This window comes from Elgaria multicarinata, chromosome 11 (genome assembly GCF_023053635.1).
Source record: "Elgaria multicarinata webbii isolate HBS135686 ecotype San Diego chromosome 11, rElgMul1.1.pri, whole genome shotgun sequence".
NCBI classification, from domain to species: Eukaryota; Metazoa; Chordata; class Lepidosauria; order Squamata; family Anguidae; genus Elgaria; species Elgaria multicarinata.
This window is the reverse complement of record NC_086181.1, coordinates 17002388-17021070: the sequence shown is the minus strand read 5'-3', so window position 1 is coordinate 17021070 and position 18683 is coordinate 17002388. Positions and strand designations below refer to the sequence as shown.

Below are 18683 nucleotides of genomic sequence, written 5' to 3'. Positions count from 1 at the left end.
CTGATACCTGCCCAACATCATATGTCATGGTCATCCCTTAGTGAATACTATAGAATTTCCTGCAGAGAGCGAAGTCAATTCTCTGGCCTTAACTAGACTTAAGGATTATCCCAGGCAAATGGAGGGGTCATCCCTGCCTGCTCCCAGGATCCCCTGTGTGTCATTTGGATGCACAGGGATGATCCTGGGACAATCCCAGGATATAGGCCTGGTCTAGCCATGGCCTCTGTCTTCAGTCTCAGTTCCTGCTCAGACTAACCTCTTGCTACACACACAGACCTCACCTACTACCCCTCCCCTTGTCTAGTGGGTGGGAAGATGAGTCATCCCCACCCATTGCATACGTATTTTGGGCCAACCTAGTTCCCAGTGAAGCACATCACCAGAATGTTATTGGCTATCAACTGTCCTTTAAGAGGTACTGCTTCAGATGATGACTTACCAAAGTGCTGGACTTTTTTCCTCTCCCCACCGCCATTCCCTTATAGACCAATAAATCTGTAATATTTCTAAGGGTTGCCTTGAATCTGAAACAAAACTGAATTTGTTTCTGACTTCATTCCTCTGACTCCGTTCCATAAGAAAATGTCCCAAATGGCCTACATCCCAGTGGGAAGAGAGAATCATGTGCTTTTCCACAACCTCTGTGGTTCTGTCATCTTCCATAGGTCCAGAATTAGGTGCTGAAGATTTTGTAGACCAGAATATACAAAGGAGAGAAACTAGTACATACTAGAGGGCAGATAGATGCAATGCAAGTGGGATTTGGAAAGTAAAAGGATAATGGCTGCCTACCTGTACCTTGAAATTAGCGTTGTTTTCCCAAACACTCTTGCACTGGGGTTTCCAAGTGGGCACCAAGGTGCCCACAGACACTTCTATACCCCTGATTTTTATTTTATTTCTTAAGATTTTTTTAAAATTACACTTTCTTTTTAACTGAGAGGCTGACACCAGCAAAGTAAAATGCTGTTCTCAAGCCTCAAATTTGCTTCAGTTCAAAAAAAGTAGTTTTATGTTTTAGAGCTCAGATTCCACCTTGTACTTAGATACTTGGGCAAGTTACTTTCCTTTCAGTCTCTTGTACTTAGATACTTGGGCAAGTTACTTTTCTTTTAGTTTCACCAGTTTGACTTCTGGGAAATGAGGCTACACTATCAGGCATGTTGTAGCAGTAGATTTCCTGCATCGACAGAGGTACCTTTCAACTCTGTGATCTATGATTCTAGCCAGTCTTTCATTAGTCCAGACAGGTTGCTGCCTTCCCCAGTCCCTGCCCATGGCCTCCTTATCTATCACTCCGGGTGGGTGGTTATGGACCCAGCATTGGCTATACCATCTCTTTCCATTGCCCAGAGTCCAAGGGGAACAGGAAGTCTCTCTGCTTCATTCTTGGGGGCAGTCCTCTAGTTAGGTAGACAGAGGTGGCTTGCTCTAGTTGTGGATTTGGGATAATATTAAAACTGGTCTTAAATTCAGCTTGTGTGTATTTATGGTGGTTGTTCTTTTGTGCCCATTTGGAATTCATTTGGATTCCCAGCCTCAGGTACCAAAACATCTTGGATGATAACATGATGTCTACCTTTCTATGATGTCTACCTTTCTATCTACCTTTCACCCCACAGAACTCAAACCCCCTTTCCCTCTGTATCCCTGGGGCTTGTGGTTCTCTGCCCCCTAGGTTTTGAGCACCAATTCATCCCATTTTTCTCTCAAAATTAGATGAAGAAGGACACAGAGACTTAGCTCTCTTATGTTTTGCTCAGTTCACCTTCCAAGTAGGAATTTCAGTTGTGGGTCTGGTCACAGTCCCCCACTTTCTCCCCCATGGAGTCCAACTTTCCTTGCCAATGAGCTGAGGTAGGAGCTCTAATTCTAATTTTTCCTTCCTTCCTTCCATCTTCACTAGTCCAAAGCATATTTTAGTGGGTAACCTCCTCAGCCCGTTATTCCTTACTGTGGCCTGTCTGTGTCTGTGGCCTTAGCTAGACCTAAGGTTTATCCCAGGATTGTCCCGGGGTCATCCCTGTTCATGTAAATGACACACAGGATATCCCGGGAGCAGGCAGGGATGATCCCGGGATAAACCTTAGGTCTAGCTAAGGCGTGTGTGTGTGTGTGTGTGTGTGTGTGTGTGTGTGTGTGATAATGTTAAAGTGTGTTGTGCAAAAACAACACTTTGGACAAGAAAGAATGCTGTTACATCTCAAATGGGACAATCCCCCAGTTGCCGAGGTGTATAATATCAGGCTGCTCCAAGATATTTTACTGCCTGCTATTTTGCTTCCCCTCCCCAAATTAGGGTGCATAGTATCTAAAGCCACCTGAGGCAGAAAACCCCACAAGTGCCTCTCTTCTCCTTCCTTCTTGGCAGTCAAAATAGAACAATAATAAATTAAATAACTCACAATTTGCTTCCCTTTCATGACAACCCAAAATCATCTGCCTTGAGGTTGCTGCCTCACTCTATCTAATGGTAAAGCTGGTCCTGATAGGAGCATATGAACGTCAGTTCTTTATTCAGGATGCTCATCCAGTTCTGTGTCGAATAAGGAACTGGGGACAAGGAACCGATTTCAGCCTCATTATCTTTGACCCACTGGACCTCGGATGTCCCAGAGAACGCTCACATCAATCCTATGCAGACCTAAGCACTGCCTAAATCTATTCAAATCAAACCTCTCTACCCAGAGCCTTTGCAGGGCTGGCAAGATGGTGATGACAACCCTACACTGTTCCTTCCGGTCCACCTAAGCTAGCTTTCCCTGCACCCCCTAAGGCAGACTGATGAACGACCCATGCCTTTTCCCACCAAGGAAAGCACCACTACCTGCTTTTTCACCGTCACCATAGAGCACTATTCTTCAGTGCAAGGGCCAAGGACTACTAGCAGTTAACAATCACCTCAAGTGTAGCTCTTCATCTCTCTCTCTCCCTCATTCGTGTTCTCTTTTTGCAGTAGCTGCTCACTCTCTCGCTCTCTTGTTTTGCCTTGTTGTTTGCTTTCGTGGTGGGCCGGCTGCTGTGATCTGGGCTACCGGAGGAGGCTTCGGGACTGGGTAGTCAGGAAACCTGCTCCTCTTCAGTTGTAAGGTCATTGGAGGAGAGGTCAGGAAAAGCACCCGGTCAGTGCAGGATCTACACTACTGCTTTAAAATGGTTTGTAAGAGTAGTGACAACTGTTGGGGCCCAGGACGCACTCCATATACAGTTTTCAAAACGAATTTAAAGTGTCATATCCTGCTTGGTGTAGATCTGGCCCAAGTCTGATGCACAGCACTGACGCATGACCAAGGTTGGGGGGGGGGGAGGGAGAGGACAGCCACCGCCCCCCCCCCCCCGGAAAAAAAACACCCAGTAGCCTTGGTGACAGTGCTTGGAGACAAAGTGGCTCCCACATGAAAAATAGTGAAGATCACTGGCATAGAGAGCATCATAACTGATGCATCTCAAGAGAAGGTCTGTAGCTCAGGGCTAGAGCACTGGCTTTGCATGTAGAAGGTCCCAAGTTCAATCCCCAGGTAGGGCTTGGGAAACTCCTGCCTGAAAATCTGCTAGACCTAAGGTTTATCCCGGGATCATCCAGGGGTCAAACCTGTTCATCTAGGTGACACACAGGGGATCCAGTGCTCAGGCAGGGGCAAACCCTGGATGATCCCAGGATAAACCTTAGGTCTAGCTGTGGTCCTAGTCTAAGGTAACCTAAAGGTGGAAGGGAAGGCAGCGGCAAGCCCTGGGAAGTAGGGCTTCAGGATGGCAGTTAAAGGTTAGGGATGCCCCCGTGCCTCTGTAAGGCCCCATAGCAAACCGATTTCTTTCCGTGGGCTTCCTAGGATCTGCATAGGATCGCGACTCCTGAAGCCACGTTGGGTGTATTATAAGGGAATTTTTTATTTTATTTTTGGCCAACTTAACCCTGGCGTGATTGCCAAAGGAAGGGGTGGTGGCGGCGGCGGCGGCGGCGGCGGCGGCGCATCATTGGGGCCGGAGCCGTCCCGGGGGGTGGGGGCAGGGGTAGGTGTCTTTCTGCAGTTGGTCGATGAAAAGAAGGGGACCCGCAGGACCGCAGAGCCCGCCCTGCCTCGCTTAGGAGGGCGCTGGGGGGGAAAGTGTGGGAAGAATGAAACTTTATGTCAACGTGGCGCCGATCGGCCAGTCCGGGAGCTCCTCGGACACGCCCCCCGGCCGCCGTCGGCCTCCGATTGGCCGCGGCGGGGATGGGGGCGTGGCCCGGGGAGACACTAGAGGGGCCGAAGATGAGCCGGGGCGGTATTTCGAGAGGGGGCATCGCGCGGGCTGCAGCTGCTGCTGGGAAGGGAACGAGGTATAAACCGGGGGGCGCTCGGCAGGAGAATTGCAGAATGGGTTGGCGGAGGGCGGCGGCGACGACTACAGGCTGTGATTTACTACGAGGGTCTAAGAGTGGTGGTGCGGATTACACCTGGGGGGGGGGTCGGGCAGGCGGCGGGGGGGAAGGGGGAAATCTGGAGCGAGTTAGTAGACTTTTGGCCCGGAGTGGGGTAAGGGCTCTGAGGATCAACGAGGGGGTTGGGAAAACTTAGCATGGAGAGGAAAGCGCCCCACCCCTTGCTAAAGATGCCCGTCCTTGCAAATTGCAATTGAGGGTGGGGAGAGATGCGATGCTCTTCCTTTGGGCTTAAGGAGGTAAGTGCAGAGGCCGAGCCGGGAGACTTGAGTAGATGAGGGCGTCCTGATGGGTCCTGAGCTTGCAGATGCCGTGGCTGGTGGGAGGGGGGATTCGCGTCTCAGCGTGGCCGTGCAGCCTTTTCAGAGTTAAGGCTTCAGCTCGCAAGGGGGTGTAAGGGAGAGGACCTTAAGGCAACCATGTGTGTGAGGGGGTGATGGCTTATCAGTGGCGGCGTCAGGGCAGGGCTTTGGGGGCAGAAAGCCAGGGCCCCACTCGGCAGAATGAGCAGGGAAGGCTCCAAATGCAGCACGGCTGATTTACCACATTTGGAAATGAGTGAAGTGATAATTCGCATTACCGTCTAAACAGCCCCTGCCTCCATAAAACCATTAGGTCCAGAGCCTTAAACTATCAAACTGCGCCAACTGATGGCTTTGTGGGGAAGGGAGGCTGCAGCAGTAACAATTCTGTTGGGGCCCGGAGGTTTGCTTCAGACCTACTTCCTTGCATGCCCTGGTTCTCCTTCGTGGCACGTTTTTGGAAATAGGATGCCAGTTAGGCTGTTTCTTTCTTTTGCCTTGGGATTGAGATTGGCTTCCCTGGATCTCTTTCTTGCAAAATATCATAGGGGCCCTAATGCTCTGGGAAAGTGCTTTCCAACCGGCTTCCAAAGAGTTTGTGACGTTGGAGGAGAAATTCCCCCAGTTCCTCATCCCTTGACTTTGGCATGTTAATTTTGCTTCCATTTGGAAGTTACTTCGTGGGACAGAGTTGGCTTTGGTTCTGCACATTTCTCTGTAGCGGGCTCTGTGTGTGTGTGTGTGTGTGTGTGTGAGAGAGAGAGAGAGAGAGACTGCAAGTGTGCAGTGGTGGTGGTGGGGGCCCAGTTTGGTTCAGACCCAGGAGCTGCCTTTGGCTAGTTGTCCAAGTAACTTGGCCTCGGACCAATCTCCTTTGTCCTGTGGCCCAGGAAGTAATGCTGTGTTCTGATTCTGCTGTCACTTTGAACTTCAATGGCTTTGTTCTGAAAAAGAGTGGGGGAAAGCTTTAATTGAGGTGCCTCCAGGAATTGAACATTCTGTATTTTGGGCATCACAATTGGGAACTGGCCTAGTTCTCCTCGGCTGCTGGGATTACTTGGATTTCTTGTTTTTGCCGGCTTTACCCTCGGAACAGCAGGTGTAGGGCTTATTTCTGAACTTCATTTTCGTCCTGATGTGCGCCCCCACCCACCCCAGAGATCCTTAGAGTTCAGAATGTGCAATTGAATTTGGGTAAGAGAACAGATTAGGAGCCAGGACTCCGGGGTTCTCTTAAGAAGCGTGAGCGGGTCAGGACTCCTCCACTTTGAAAATGAAATGTGTTGTGCGGCTGGGTGGGATGGAATCCTAATATGTGGTTGGGAATCCAGATCCCATGTTCTGTGGTATGGGAGAGAGGCCTTAGGGTGGAAACAGCGTCTTAGCAAGATGTGCTTGGGAGCATTTGAGAGCGAGCATGATGCAGCAGTTAAGAGGGCTGGACTAGGACCGGAGAGACCCAGTTCAAATTTGAACTTGGCCATGAAGCCTACTGGGTATGCTTGGGCCAGTCACACTCTGTCAGCCCAAAATGGGATAAAATGGAGGTGGGGGGAGAAGACCATGTATGAGCACCTTGAAGGAAGGGTGGGATTTAATTGTAATTTAAAAGGAGAATAGTGGGCCAAGTAGGCAGTAACATTAGGAGAACTGGGCCATGCGGCTCTTGGCTTTCTAGCACATGGGGAAAAGGGATGATGATTATTAATCATCACCTGAGTGGATAGCACTTTATAGAGTACAAGAGGACAGTTCCTTGCCTAGACAAGCTTACAGTCTAAAATTGGACACAGGGCTAAAAGTAAGGGAAAGCAAAGTGCAGTTCTCTGAGTTGCACAGGCTCAGGCTTAGTTACAACCCTAAGTCTTCCCTAAGTCTTCCTCAACCTGGCACCCTCTTTGGACAAATCTCCCATCATCGCCAGCCAGCAGGCCAACGGTCAGCCTGGATGGTCAGGGTGGATGGGGATAGTGGGAGTTGTAGTCTAAACATATATAGAATTGTGCCCCAAGGGTGGTGTCTTTTGAGGGAGCAGGACATCTTAAGGAGATGGAGGAGCAAAATTCTTGAGCAGAGATATTTAGGGTAAAAGGTAGAGGACTGAATCTGGGAACAAAGATCTAAGGATTGTTGAATGGACGGGGCAAAGAGAACTAACTTGTAGTTAGGTGCATGTGTGTCTTTCTTCACTGACCCTCTTCCTTTTCGGAAGTTGTGTGCGATGGCTTGGCAGAAGATGCTCTGTTCCTACTGTCTGCTGACGACCGTGTGCCTGACTTGGGTCCTGGCCAAGCCGCCCCCTGACAAGAAGGATCGTGTCCACCATGGCCAAGACCTCAGTGACCACCAGCATGATGACAGCCAAGATTTCCACTATGACCACGAAGCCTTTTTGGGCAAAGAGGAGGCCAAGACGTTTGACCAGCTGACCCCTGAAGAAAGCAAAGAGCGGTTGGGGTAAGAGGAGGTCTCCGTGAATCCCCCTGCCATTGCGTTGCACAAGTGTGGCATTGCTTATTTTTGTATCTTAAAATGCAGACTGGGAAAGCAAGCTTCTAGTCCTCTGGGTGGGTGAGCAATGGTTAAGAACGTAAGAAGTGCCAAGCTGGATCAGACCGAGGGTCCATCTAGTTCAGTACTCTGTTCACACAGTGGCCAACCAGCTGTCAACTAGAGTCCAACAAAGCACGACATGGTGCAACAGCACCCTCCCACCCATGTTCCTCAGCAACTGGTGCACACAGGCTTACGGCCTCAGATACTGGCTGTAAGCACATAACCATCAGTGCTAGTAGCCATTGATAGCCTTCTCCTCCAGGAATTTATCCAACCCCCTTTTAAAGCCAAATGTCCAGAAAGATGTTGTATGTAGCAGAACAAGTTTGCTTCCACTAAACATGTATTCTGTGTTCTTGTAAAGAGCCCAGAATCTTAATTTTGGAGACCCAAACATTTCAAATGAGTTTCCTTAGGTCTTCAAGTTTTCTGCCCAATAGAACAGAAAACTGACCAGTCAAGGAGGCATTCTGTTTAGCACAGTGAGACAATGTGGTGTAATGGGTAAAGCAGTGGTTTTCAAACTTTTTGCCTCATGCCAGCTCTTTCCACATAGAATTCCAAAGCAGCTTGTAGTCCTAATGCAAATATACACATGGGAGAAGATTGGTAGCGGTAGGCAAACATAATTTTCATGGAAGCACGTCCATCATTACTGATTTTCTCCCTCAGGAATCCCTGTTAAGTTTCTTATTTACCTCAGGACTCTCTGAAGCCCTTTGAAAACCACTGAGATCTGTTAAACTTGGACTGGGAAGACTTCAGTTCATATTCCCTCTTGAGTTCAAATCACCCTCAAATCCAGTGTGGTGTGGTAGCTAGTGTCGGACCAGGACTAAAGAGAGTCATGTTCAAATCCCCGTCCATCCATGAAGCTCATTAAGTCTCCTTGGCCCAGTCACGTTCTCTCAACCTAATCTACCTCACAGGGTTGTTCTGAGGATGAAATGGAGGGGAGAACCATGTGTATTGCCTTGAGCTTTGTGGAGGAAAGCTGTGATAAATAAAATAAATAATCCAGTTGTGTTCAAATCCCCTCGTGCCACTAGCATTTGCCCTGTAAGGTAAGTTAATGTAAGCTTAACTTACCTCACAGGATAGTTGTAAAGATACTCTCTTTTTTTTACTTAAATAATATCCTACCTATCCACCAAAACTGGTGCTGAAGGTGGGATAACTTCCATGTAGGCCGCTCAGATGGTCCTTTCAACCCCCTCGCCCAGCCCTTGATGACAGTATCAGGTAACTGCTCTGCCTACCCCTTAAGGAATGCCCAACTTGAGCTTGAACATACGGTGGCCATTCCCCTGATTTCTAAGCCTCCATATCCTCCCTGCAGGAAGATTGTCGATCGAATTGACAAGGACAAGGATGGGTTTGTGACTCAGCCCGAGCTGAAGGACTGGATCAAGCACACACAGAACCGCTACATCTATGACAACGTGAACAAGAACTGGAAGGACTATGACCAAAATAGTGATGGCCATATCACCTGGAGCGAGTACAAAAATACCACTTATGGTCACTATGAAGGTGAGGGTGGAGGAAAAGAGAAGCAGTGTGTGTGTGAGGGAGAGTCTGTGTGTGTGTGGAAGAAAAGGGCCGCTTGGAAGATAGTTGCAGTTTCTAGTTCAACTCTGCAACCAGGTGGAGGAGCTATTAGGTAGGAGGGAAGCGTAGAAATAACATATATAGGAAGAACCTTTTATGTGGGGGGGGGCTTTGTGGAGAAACCTGATGATGCAGGGGGGAAAGTACTGTCTAGAGCAGGGGTGTTTAAGCCGTTTCAGCTGAGGGCCAAATTCCATTTTGAAGAAGCTTTGGAGGGCCGCATTCCAGTGAAGCTCTGGGTGGGGGTGGGGTGGATTCCAGTGGTGGGCGGGGCTGAGGCTAAATGGGTGGGGTCAATAATACCAGCATATTTTAGCTTAAAGCACTTGCTGCTAGTAACTAAGCCTTAAGAGTTTAAATCTTTTGGGGCAGGGGGAACTGCAAAAAAGTGCATTTTAACCTTTTATAATTGGGGCATAGGGAACTGCATAAAATCTGGAAAACCACCAAAAGGTAAGAGGGTCGGGGGGGGGGGGGGAAGGGTGCAGCCCTCTGGGGAATCCCAGAGGGCCAGATCAGGACCCTTGATCTGAGCTCCTACAACCCTGCTCTATAGGGTTTAGTAAGCCAGAGTGGAAAGTTAAGGGGCCGAGGGCCAGGACTTCTCCTGGTTGATGTGGAAAGGGGTCTGTCTAATTACAGCCCAGGGTCAGAAGCCCAGGCTGGTAGGTGGCCTGGAAAGCAGCTGAGCGTGAGTGGAGGAGCACCTTCTTTGTGTTCAGAAGGTCCTAGGTATCTTGAGATACATGATCAAGTACCACAGGATGGGAGAGGCCTCTGGCAGCAAAGCCTGTTGAGCCACTGCTGGTCCAAGGAGACCGTGCTGGGCTGCATGGCCAAACTGCTCGGCACGAAGCAGTTTCACATGAGGTGTAGATTGTTAGGGTCAGGATATCTGGGGTCTTTGGGAGCAAAAAGGTTCTTACAGATTTAGCAGGGTAAAGGTTGATCTAACCCTATAGGAGGGACCCTAGCTCAGTGGTAGAGCACCTGCTTTGCAGGCAGAAGGTACCAGGTTCGATTCCTGGCATCTCTAGTTCGGGCTGGGAAAGAATCCTTCCTGAAACTCTGGAGAGCCACTGCTGCCGGTCCGTGTCGACAGTATTGGGCTAGATGGACCAATGGTCTGACTCAGTACAAGTCAGCATCTATGTTCCTAACTTTAGGCCTGTTGCCCTGTTCAGCTATCTGGCAATAGCAGCCACCCAGCTCTCTTTTCAATTTGTTTATACCAATATGTTTATAGCAAGTTTGGCTGCTGGACACTGGGACAAGTGTCCATGTTAATCTGCTTCTTCTTGCTCTCTTGTTGCTTGCTTACCGGTATTGTTATATCTGGCTGGGGCTGCAAGATCTAGGCTGGCATGCAGCCCTGGGAGTCGGGGTTTGGGGGAGGAGGAAGACATTGGCCTCTCTCTCTCTCACGGTTTCTGGCAGCTTTGCCTCCTGGAACCAACTAGGACAAGGTTGTCTGAGTCCAAGAAGCAAGGTTCAGCTACCAAAAGGCATAGCAGACTTGGGGGGCCAGTGATCAATTGCAAAAAGGCTACATTTAGCCCATGGGCCACTAGTATCTGGTCGTTGGCTCAGGGGTTGGAGAGGCACGTCATAGCAGTACTATCATCTTTTGTATACAAAGGTGAGTTCCCAAGAAACACACAGGCTGTGTTCACATGTCACAACAAACTATGGTTTATTGTGATGGCAGCGAGCCTCGCCTCCACACTGGACTCTTCTTCCCTCCGGTGTGACCATGAGGAAGAGATCGTAAACTTTGGTTTCCAATTTGAACTAACCATGATTTAAAGTGTTGCATTGGTTCTAAACTGGCTGATTTTAACTATGTTTTGTCAAAACAAGCTAGTGTTTCTTGATTATGCTTATCAAGCATGTGGCATCCTCTAGGATCAAGATGGGCAACTTGTGGCCCTCCAAATGTTTTGGCCTACTACTTCCAGCAGCCCTAGCCAATGATGAGTAAGGGGAGTTGTTGGCCCAAACATCTGGAGGGACATAAAGTTGCCCACCTCTGGTCTAGCTGGTTCTGCATATAGAAGAGGCCGTGCTTCCAAAAAGGCTGTCTCAAAGGCCTGAGACTTTCTCACAAACTAAGGGTGCAATCCTATGCATGTTTAGACAGAAAGAAGTCCTACAATTCTCAACATTTCCCCAGGCACCGCTGTCCTTTCATAGGACAGAGGTGGTTCACTTGTGGCCCTCCTGATGTTTTAGCCAACCATCTTCCCTAGCCAGTATCACCACTGGTGGAGAATGGTGGGTATTGTTGGCCGAACCACCTGGAGTCGGCCCATCTCATTGTAGGAGAACCTTCAAGTCTTGATTGTGTGGTCATGTCTCCTTGGGCCTCATCTTGGCTTCCTTTAGGAGAGGAGTTTGGCGATCTTGAGGACAAACACTCCTACCGGAAGATGCTGGCCCGGGATGAGCGGCGATTCAAGGCAGCCGACAAGGACGGGGACATGAGCGTGACGAGAGAGGAGTTCACAGCCTTCCTCCACCCTGAAGAGTTTGACTACATGAAGCATATCGTAGTGACGGTGAGGCTGGGGGAGCTGGACTTTTGGGAGACGGGAAGGCTCTGGGACACTAGGTCAGGGACCATTTCCACTTGCTGGATTCACATGCTACAAGGGAAGTACCGGTGATTTTTGTAATGTTCTCATCGTGACAGTCCCCTCTAGCCATGCCCTCAAGGAGAGCCCCAAAAATCTGGGCCTCTGTGTTCATCCGTATCAACAAACCAGCTTTAGCAGTTTTCATCTCCATCAAGAGCGGGTCTTTTGTAAAGCTAGTGGCTGTTAATTGTCCATTCTAGACCAAACCACCTCAAAACACTTTGCAGGATACAATATATTGCTGATGGGAAAAATCCATGCCCCTTCCATCCACTGTCTAGATTGCAGCTAAACTCAGAGAGAACAGGGAAGTCTGAGTGGGGTGGTAGCAGAGGGCATCAGCATCCCTGCTAATAAAAAACAGAACCGGCACTGCCTCCCTGTGAGTCCTGGGTCCACTACACCACCGTGTGCTATGTTGGGGGTTTCGTCTCTGATGTCTCTGTAGGAACAGAATTCCTAGACTCTCCCAACATGGTTACTTCTGCCCATGAGCCATAAATTATGTTATACCCACTTACAACAAATCAACCAGGAGGGGTGTTAAAGACGGAGGGTAAGAGGAAAAGTGATTAGTTGCACAGAGAAATGATATACAAAACCCCCCACAAACTTTAATGTAGACTTAGGGTTGTATCCAGACAGTAGAGTACACCCATTGAAATTGAAGGCCAAGGTCACACTTTTGCACGGTATTTCTCCGGACTCTGGTGTTGTGTAGTGGCTTGCATGTTGGACTTGGACTGGAGAGACCCAGGTCTGTCCCCACTTGGCCATGAAGCTCACTGGATGACTTTGGGCTGGTCACTGACTCTTGGCCTAACCTACCTCACAGGGTTGTTGTGAGGATAAAACAGAGAGGAGGAGGACCATGTCAGCTGCCTTAGCTTCCTTGAGGGAAAAATGTGGGATATAAATGTAATAAGAAATACATAAATTTAGTGCTAGGAATGTTGCACCTGGTCTTGACATGCAGCAGAATGTGGTAAGAGTGAATCACTTCATAGGAAAGGGATGTCCTTTTAAAATGCTCCCCTACTGTTTTGTTTTGTTTTGTTTTAGCATTTCTCTCTGATTCTTAGACTTTTGTTTTGTGTCTGTGTTTACTTGCATGAAAGGCTTTTTTTTAAAGTAGGGGAGCGTTAAAAAATGGCACCCCGCGCTTGCTGTCAACAGTAGCATCCACTGCCACCTCATTCTGCTGCATGTGTAGACCAGGCCAGAGATCATTCGCAATAGAATTTGCGTCCGTACCAGAATGCCAAAGGCTCCAGAGGAGGGCATTCTTTTTTCTGTCACGCCACTTGCCAGCGTCCAATCCAGCCCCTCAGTTTTCTCTTGAACCTGGGCTTTGGGGAAGCCCTCCCAGCTTTCTTCAGGATGGACAATTGAGGCAGGTGAAAAGATGCCATAGCTCAGTGGCAGAGTACCAGTTTTGCATGCAGAAGGTCCCAAGTCCAGTCCCTGGCACCTCCAGGTAAGGCGTGGAAAGAATCTCATCAGAAACTCTGGAGAGACACTGCCAGTTGAGTGGGCAATACTGAGCTAGATAGCTCAGTGATCGCTATTCTGCATTGCTTTGGCTCAAACATGGAAAGTGTTATCACCCACCCACCTTTTTCGACAGGTATGGGCAACTTGTAGCCCTCCAGATGCTGTGCCTATCACCCCTGGCTATGCTTACGAAGACTGATAGTTGTAGGCCAAAACATCTGGAGGACCACAAGTGGCCCAGCCCTGCTTTTCAGGATCAATACAGCTTTCTTGCTATGCCTCCTATACTAGAAAGCAGCTATGCATAAGGATCAGCTCTTGAAACAGGTGCTGCTATTGCTTGACTTTGGCAAGGCTCTGCTGCCCTCCTTTTGGGGAGGTGGCTGTATTTCTCTTCATTAAGACCCACTGCACTGTTGATAGCCGCCTTCCTGTTTTTCCAGGAAACGATTGAGGACATAGACAAGAACGGGGACGGCTTCGTAGAAGTGGATGAATATCTTGGTAAGGAAAAAGGGCTGTGGGTGCATCTCATTGTTTGCTCACCCTTCTAATTCCACCCATCCTGGGAAGCACACTGTTCTTGGGACAAAGCTGCCTTCGCAGGAAGGAGAGGTGGGGGAAACTGAATATTATTGCTAGATTACAACCCCCATAATCCCTAACCATGAGCCATGCTGGCTGGGAATGCTGGGAGTTGCAGTCCGGCCACATCCAGAGGACCACATGTTCCCCAGCCCTGATTTGGGGATTACGCTGTTTTGGTCTCCAGAGATAACCGGGGTGGGGGGTGGGGGTCGGTCGGTCCATTTTAAAAATAGCATCTCATACTGTTGTCTGTCTTCTGACCAGGTGACATGTACTCTCCTGAAACGGGGGAACCAGAACCTAGCTGGGTGAAGACCGAACGTCAACAATTCTTGGACTTTCGGGACCTCAACAAAGATGGAAAAATGGATCGGGAGGAGATTGGTCACTGGATCCTGCCACCAGATTACGACCATGCCGATGTGGAGTCGAAGCATCTCCTTGTCCAGTCGGACCTGGATAAGGTGAGAGCAGAACCGGCCCACGGGGAAGGAGCTGCAGCCTGGAAAGGAAACCAGGAAGGGAAAGTCTGGGTAATAGAGGGACTTTAAGATAGAGATGGGTGTGTAGCAGGTAGAGTTGGATGTGATGAGGGATTGGAATATGGGGAGCCAGGATATATGAGCAGGAGTGGTGGGGATAATGTGAAGTTTTTACACTGGTGTTGATAGGGCAACATTCACTCCAAATCTGTAAGTGAATGCTGAGTTGAAGGGCTTTCATCTTCTCCTGTCAGTCCTGGGGTTTAATGTATTCTCTGTAGACATTTTTGTCCTGGTTTGGTTATCTAATTTGGGATTATCCACATGTTATATGCAAATTCATGTAACAGGTTTTCCCCCCTATCTTGCTCCTTTTTTAGAAAACTATTACAGGGAGAAAGGAATTTAGAGAGAAACGACAGGGGAGAGATGCTAATCCTTTCCCCAATAGCCATTTTTTTTCTGCTCCAGATTGCTTTTATTCTCTATGGTGTTCTATATGTGAAGACACATTTAGAACTCAACAGGGGACCCACTTGGGAAAGGCCACCAGTACAGGAATGGCAAGGAGGGAAAGGATGATGTACCCCTTTCCTCCCTCTTCTTCACTCTAAATTACCCCCTCTCTCCCAGAGTTGCATTACTTCTATAAAAAAAAAAACCCACCAGCAGCAGCTGGGTTCTGGTGGTTAGAGGCGTTGCTCCGTAAGCCAATAATTTGGCTTTCTCCACTGAAAGCTTGGCTACAGTCTCCTCTCACCCAGCAACAATTTGATGTAATGTGGTGCCTGTATGGAGAAGCTGGGGTGCTTCATCACTGCTGCCTCTGGGCCAGCCGGTCTTCACTGACCTCCTTCAACCCAGAGGCTGTTTTCCTGGATCTGTACTAAGCAACCATAGGACATGCTCCCTCTGTCTGCCTACTTTCAAAAGTCCTCTGCAGGCACATGGTTCCAATCACTGGCAAGGGCAACCTGCCCTTCCCCTGTCAGCCCAATGGGGTGGGGAGAGAGTTGAAAAGGGAGTGGCAGAGAGAGAGAGAGAGAGAGAGAGAGAGAGAGAGAGACAAAAGGGAGTGGCAGAAAGAGAACGGGGAAGGGGGCAGTAGAGAGAGAGAGAGAGAGAAAAGGCGTGGTTGAGAGAGAGAAAAGGGGCGGTTGAGAGAGAGAGAGAAAAGGGGCAGCAGAGAGAAAGAAAAAAGGGGCAGCAGAGAGAGAGAGAAAAGGAGCAGCATAGAAAAAAGAGAGAGGAAAGGAGCAGCAGAGAGAAAGAAAGAGAGAGAGAGAAGTGGCAGCCTAACCCCTTTGGCTCTGGTCCCACCCACTGTGCCCACTGCCAGCATCTGGCACCCGACAAATTAACTGCCATGGGAATGCAGCCTGCAACAGAAAAATGGTTCCTCACCCCTGTCCTGGGGGGAAGTGGGGAGCAGAGCACGCCGTCGAGCCCTCACTGTGGCTGCAGTTCTGGCACAACATTGAACTAAAAGTCGAGAGCCTGCCCATTTTGAGCAACTTATCTTACGGCACTAAGTGGCCCAAGGTTGTAAACCTAAGCCAATTTTTGGGACACGAAATCTAGATCAACGATGCTCGGTCCCAGCTTTAACAGGGTTGGGTTTTTTTAGTTCCCTGATGTCGAGCAAGACCCAGATTTCATCCTAAAGAGATTATGTTTCCCCAAAATTACCCATCGAATGAGCCCATTAATGTTAGGGCTAACTTTGCTTTGGAAAGACTTTTGTGCTGCTCTCTGCTGAACATTTTCTCTGTTCCTTGTCATTGGGGTTGTCATGTCTCTGGATGAGAAACAAATTCTTCTCCCATCTTTAAGAATGAAAGCAGGACATTAAGTACTTAGGGAAAGGTGCATTCTGCCTACATTCGGATCTAGTGGACATTTTGTCCAGGGCTGCAACTAGCCGGTGGCTCCACGGGGCACACTGCCAATCCTCTCACCATGCAGCTGCCTAACTTTGGCTCTAACTATGCATTACTTATTTTTATGAAGGGGAAGGAGAAAGGCTTGAACCTAGTAACCATTACATTCCCTTCCTAGAACAACCTAGCAGGTCATGGCCTAACAATAAAACTGTAGGTCTCTTAGAACACCAGTCCTGTGGTCCCTAGGCGGACGTCCAGCCAAGGGCCATGGAATCTTTTGGGCCTCTCTCTTTCTCTCTCTCCAAGGGCAGAAAGAGATGTCCGCACTCCAAAAACCTGACCTTGCAAGGCCCACAGTCGGGGCTATTCTAATGTTGGAGAGAACCACACAGAAATATGCCAGGGGCATGCCCAGAGAGGCTGTGGATTTGCAGGATCCAAAGCCCTCCAGTTCCTCTGAGATACCTCCAAAACAAGGGGGAAATTACATCAGCAATGGGAGGGGGATTAAATACATACATGTGGCTGAAAAATGCAAGAAAAAAGGAAGGGTTGCCCCCACCTTCCACTCCACCAGCACAAGCCACCAAGGCATAGGAAAAGGCGGATTCTTCACCTCCGTTTCTCCATCCCCCATGGAAACACTCTGCCTTTGGGGCAGAATATAAGTTTTAAACACTCTGCCTTTGGAAATTCTTGGCTGTCGCATGGAGGGGGCAGGTGTGATGTCAGAGATATGAAAATTTGTGTGGGGGCAACCCTAGCGGGTTTTTTAAATATTAATATATCTTTTCTTTCTTCACCTCTGAAATGGTAACTCAAATGACTCCAATCTTGTTTTATACATAATTAACTAACAAGATCAACACAATGAGGGGGGAGGGGAGGCTTCCAGAATAAATCACCCGAGTTGTAATTGGGTTGTAATTTTGACCTTCTTTCCTTGCCTCCTATTTTTCTTTCCCTTCTGCCTCCCCTCCCTGTCGCAGGATGACAAAATAACCAAGCAAGAGATTTTGGACAATTGGAACATGTTTGTGGGCAGCCAGGCCACCAACTATGGCGAAGACTTGACAAAGGAGCACGATGAGCTGTGATCAGGGCAGGCGGAGGGGGTTGGGGTGGACATCAGAACATCCTTCCCTTAAATGGGGTGGGGAGGGGGAGCACACTCCGGAAAGGAATCTGTTTTCTTATTTATTGGTGCAAGGGCCTGCTTGAGCTTTTCTGAAAAGCTAGGGTAGTTGGCGTACCGGGGTGGTTTCTTCATGATCCATTCTTGCTCACCTGCACCCTCCATCTCCCTCGTAGCACTGTGAAGCTTCCTGCACTAGGAAAGGTGTCTCCACTCCAGGGGAGTTACAGGAGGAGACGGGTTAAACGATCCTCACTCCACCACTTCCCACACAGCGTTCAATCTGTCCTGCAAGGGCTAGGGTGTGTTTACCCGTTACTTCGACGGATCGCAAGGCGCCTACCAATTCCCTCTCCCATTAGGTTCCCACCTGTCTAAGGGGCAAACTCTGCACCCCTTCAACCCGGTGTCTGAGATGCATAATTACTTTCAGAAACTCAGCTGGGACTCTATAGAGGACAACCGGGATCAGAAAAGCAGCCGGTCCCTCAAAATCAACATCTCCCATTGCTACTTTTCATTGATGTAAAACCACAGGGGCTGCATCCCATGTGTTTGCATACAACGCGTAGAGGGCCCTGTACCTTGGGCCAACACTGCTACGCTGGGCTTGTAGTTCCTCTCTACCCCCTTCTTCTCCAGGATGGCAGGCTTTCGCGGGAGGAGATCATGCAGCTGATCCAGGAAACTCTTGACAGCGCCAAAGAGTACGAAGAAATGTTCAAGCAGCAGCAGACCCACCAAGAGCTGTGACCTCATGACTGTAAACACTCTGAATTACTAATAAAACTATTCCCCACCCCTTCATTCTTTTGTGACGTGGATAAGACTACAGAGCAAGCAGCAGAGAGAAAACAAGGCTATTTAGAACTCGTGGACCAATCCACCAGAAGATGTCATTTACCTTTTAGTAGGCAATTTGAATCTGGAGCAGGGGGGTGGGGTGAGAGAATGCTTTTTCCAAGGGAGCAACAGCCAGGAATATCACCAGTGGTGCCCATGCACATGAGAAGCAAAGGCTCTGAAACAGCCTTGATCGAGAGAGAGGGGAGGAAATACTTGCATTTCCTATACCACTGGGCCATGCATGCATCTTTGCGTAGTGGGTTTTGGGGGAAAGTGCCACAGCCTACCGACCCTGCCTAGAATCCTCGAAGAGCAGCTACAGCTAGCCATGTTCACAACCCAAAAGCCCACCTTGCCCTTGCATGCAAGGGGGGACATTCCATACACCAGAGGCAATGCCATGTAGAAGAGAGAGGTCCTTACTGTTTGACCCCTCTAGCTCACTTCAAGGTAGATGAAGTTGTTCAGCACAGCTCCGACATTGCACTTGGGCTCCAGTATCTCCCTCCCTTTCAAAATGCAGGCTCCAATCCTATCCCAACTTGCCCGGAAATAAATCCGGAGACTTGCACAGGATTGTGCCAAAAGCCTCCCCGTGTTCACATTAACAAACTCCCTTACTCTTGTTTATGATCAGTAGCTTTAGTGCATCCGATTCTGGCAAATGCTTGCATCTTAACCGTGCAGTTCTCACTGAATTCTATGGTATCTACACACAAAGCAC

General features: G+C 48.9%; 1 protein-coding gene across 1 annotated transcript; it reads left to right on the top strand.

The window, feature by feature from the left end:
* Positions 1 to 4257: 4257 nt before the first annotated feature.
* On the top strand, positions 4258 to 17914 carry RCN3 (reticulocalbin 3). Its single transcript, XM_063138702.1, has 7 exons — positions 4258 to 4324; positions 6941 to 7185; positions 8624 to 8817; positions 11281 to 11453; positions 13469 to 13529; positions 13878 to 14077; positions 17756 to 17914. The coding sequence occupies exons 2-7, from the start codon at positions 6950 to 6952 to the stop codon at positions 17864 to 17866; spliced, it is 975 nt and encodes a 324-aa protein (XP_062994772.1). The 5' UTR covers positions 4258 to 4324; positions 6941 to 6949; the 3' UTR covers positions 17867 to 17914.
* Positions 17915 to 18683: the final 769 nt, after the last annotated feature.

Coding starts and splice junctions, on each gene's coding strand:
- RCN3 (XM_063138702.1), top strand. CDS start 6,950: ATGGCTTGGCAGAAGATGCTCTGTTCCTACTGTCTGCTGACGACCGTG. Junction 8,818..11,280: donor CACTTATGGTCACTATGAAG/GTGAGGGTGGAG, acceptor GGCTTCCTTTAG/GAGAGGAGTTTGGCGATCTT. Junction 14,078..17,755: donor TCCAGTCGGACCTGGATAAG/GTGAGAGCAGAA, acceptor CTTCTTCTCCAG/GATGGCAGGCTTTCGCGGGA.